Here is a 2,534-nt window from a genome sequence, read left to right on the forward strand (position 1 = left end):
AGCTCACACGATGCTGACTCCAAGGGTTCGGAGCCAGTGTCCAGAAAAGGGTCCGGCTTCGTGATGGTTGCCAGCGACACTACTTCCTCCGGCTCTCCCATACTGGGCTTGGTGGCCGTAGGTAGTCCGGCGGGCTCAGGAGTCCTGTCTTCAGACCCGGCGATGTGCTCCGGATCTTAGGCCAGAGCGGAGGTTGGGGTCGTGAACCCTTGGAAGATCAAGTCTTCTCGGATATCAGCAACATAGTCCAGATTTTCAAAACTAATCTGGTGACCTGGGGCGTAGCTGTCGATCTGCTCTAGATGGCCAAGCGAGTTGGCCCACAGTGCGAAGCCGCCGAATACGAAGATTTGGCCAGGGAGAAAAACCTCTCCTATGGCGACATTGTTGTAGATGACTGACGGAGCCATCGAACCTTCTGACGACGACACAGCGGAACTCTCAATGAAAGCACCAATGTCGGTGTCAAAACCGGCGGATCTCGGGTAGGGGGTCCCGAACTGTGCGTCTAAGGTCGATGGTAACAGAAGATAGGTGACACGATGTTTGCCCAGGTTCGGGCCCTCTTGATGGAGGTAATACCCTACTTCCTGCTTGATTAATCTTGATGAATATGAGGATTATAAGAGTTGATCTAGCACGAGATCGTAATGGCTAAACCCTAGATGTCTAGCCTGTATGATTGTGATCGTCTCTACGGACTAAACCCTACGACACCGAAGGGGCCTAGGGTTGTACAGAGTCGGTTTACAAAGGAAGGAATCTTCATATCCGAACGCCAAGTTTCGCCAAGTTTGCCATCCACGCAAAGGAGAGTCCCATCCGGACACGGGAGGAAATCTTTTGTCTTGTATCTCCATGGCCCATTAGTCCGGCCCAAGTCACATAACCCGGACGCCCGAGGACCCCTTAATCCAGGACTCCCTCAACGTTCCCGTCAACGAAGAGGGTCCTACGGTGACTTCGTAAATTTCAAGATGATATGCCGGCCTAGTCTTTCGGAGGTGCTCATAGGGATAGGGTATGCGTGTGTATGTTCATAAGGGTGAGTGTATGCGCGTGTATATGAGTGCTTTGCGCTCGTACTGTATTAAGAAAAAGACAACCAAACTAGACACGTCCATCCGGCCGTCCGTGACGCCCGGGTTGGCCGGCCGCCGGCGTTTTGGGCAAACCTCGTGAGCCCGACACGTCTCGGCCACGTGCTCCTCCAGTGCGCTCTAGAAGTTCATCACGTGTCCATCCGGGCATGCGCCGCAGTACTTCTAGCACTACTAGTACCCGTTTCGTCTTGCCGATCTCGTCGTGATAACTTCCTCCACCAAACCGATGACATGGCGGACGCCAGGGACACGACCGCCACCAGCACCGACCACCACCACCACCAAACTAGCCGCGGCGCAGCGGCACCGCCAGCGGCGAAAGGCGGCGCGACCATATCCATCACCATCGTCCTCCTCGCGCTGCTCGTGGCCTCTGTCGCGGCGTTCCAGATGTCGTCGCCATCGCCCCGGATGGAGGCACCGGGCGTGGGGGATGGCAGCCGCCCCGGCGCCGAGCCGGTGGAGCAGGCCGTCGGCCATGGCGGCGTCCCCGGGTTCAACAGCCGGCTGGACGCGTTCCGCGCGTGGGCCAAACTGACGTGGATGAAGCTTCAGCGGCCGCGCTCCGATGATCCACGGTACGTCTTGTGTTCATGATGTGCTCGCTCGCTAGATGATCCTGAGTACGTACGTACGCCCACCTTTATAGTAGTACTTGTGAGCATGATGTTATTGTGTTGTGTCAAGGTATGATGCTGGTGGAAATGGAATCGCCGGCTCGGCAGCGGAGGCGACGAAGAAGAGCCTGGAGATGGGCAAAGAGACGGCGGAGCAGGCGGCGGCGAGCGCCGCGGGGCTGGCCAGGGACACGGTGAAGGGAGTGGCCGCGCCCAACTCCGGTGCAGAGCTGTGAATAGTATAGGGTGCTGCCGGCACGTACGTTTAGTTTTGGCCGTGCAAATATCTGCACTCTAGTGTTGTGCTGGTGTTCTGGGTGCCTGAGCACCCTGCGCTGATCGCCGGCGCTGAAGTTCCACATGTATATGTAGGAATAAACACGACGTGTAGTCGTGTGTCCTAGTCGGACACTGATCCAGCACCTATAGTAACAATAGGATTAGAAGCCGTTTCCGAGTAGATTAGGTTGATACTCCTAGCTGCTATATATACTCACGTGTAACCCTGTAATGTGTAACAACGAAAAGTTCAGAGCAGTAAAGAATAGTAACAGGCTCGACACGAGCCTGTGGCCATCACACCGATCAGTTTTATCGTTCGCAGGTTTACGAGGGTCCGTGAGATCGATCGATCCTGTACTCGCTAGTCAAGCCAGGTTTGCGTGTGCGTACGGCTAGGCGTGCGTGTGCTAAAGCACTGTTCATCGATTAACCTGCTAGCTAGCTTGCACGTACAAGTTGCTTCGGTGGTTTTGATCTAGCAAGTTCAAAAGCCAACAGTATATTGTACGACAGGAAGTGAAACAGAGATGTG

General features: G+C 55.2%; 1 protein-coding gene across 1 annotated transcript; it reads left to right on the forward strand.

Annotated features, from left to right (window-relative positions):
* The first annotated feature begins 1,266 nt into the window (after window positions 1-1,266).
* LOC123164119 (uncharacterized) lies at window positions 1,267-2,299 on the forward strand. The gene is made up of 2 exons (XM_044581543.1): window positions 1,267-1,681; window positions 1,791-2,299. Exons 1-2 carry the CDS (start codon window positions 1,335-1,337, stop codon window positions 1,954-1,956), a joined length of 513 nt encoding a protein of 170 aa, XP_044437478.1. The 5' UTR covers window positions 1,267-1,334; the 3' UTR covers window positions 1,957-2,299.
* The last annotated feature ends 235 nt before the right edge of the window (window positions 2,300-2,534 follow it).

The sequence above is a fragment of the Triticum aestivum genome, chromosome 1D (genome assembly GCF_018294505.1).
Source record: "Triticum aestivum cultivar Chinese Spring chromosome 1D, IWGSC CS RefSeq v2.1, whole genome shotgun sequence".
Lineage (NCBI taxonomy): Eukaryota > Viridiplantae > Streptophyta > Magnoliopsida > Poales > Poaceae > Triticum > Triticum aestivum.

Excerpts from the sequence above, each read along its gene's own strand:
- LOC123164119 (XM_044581543.1), top strand. The coding sequence starts at position 1,335 with ATGGCGGACGCCAGGGACACGACCGCCACCAGCACCGACCACCACCAC. Across the intron at positions 1,682-1,790 it reads CCGCGCTCCGATGATCCACG|GTATGATGCTGGTGGAAATG; the intron begins GTACGTCTTGTG and ends TGTTGTGTCAAG.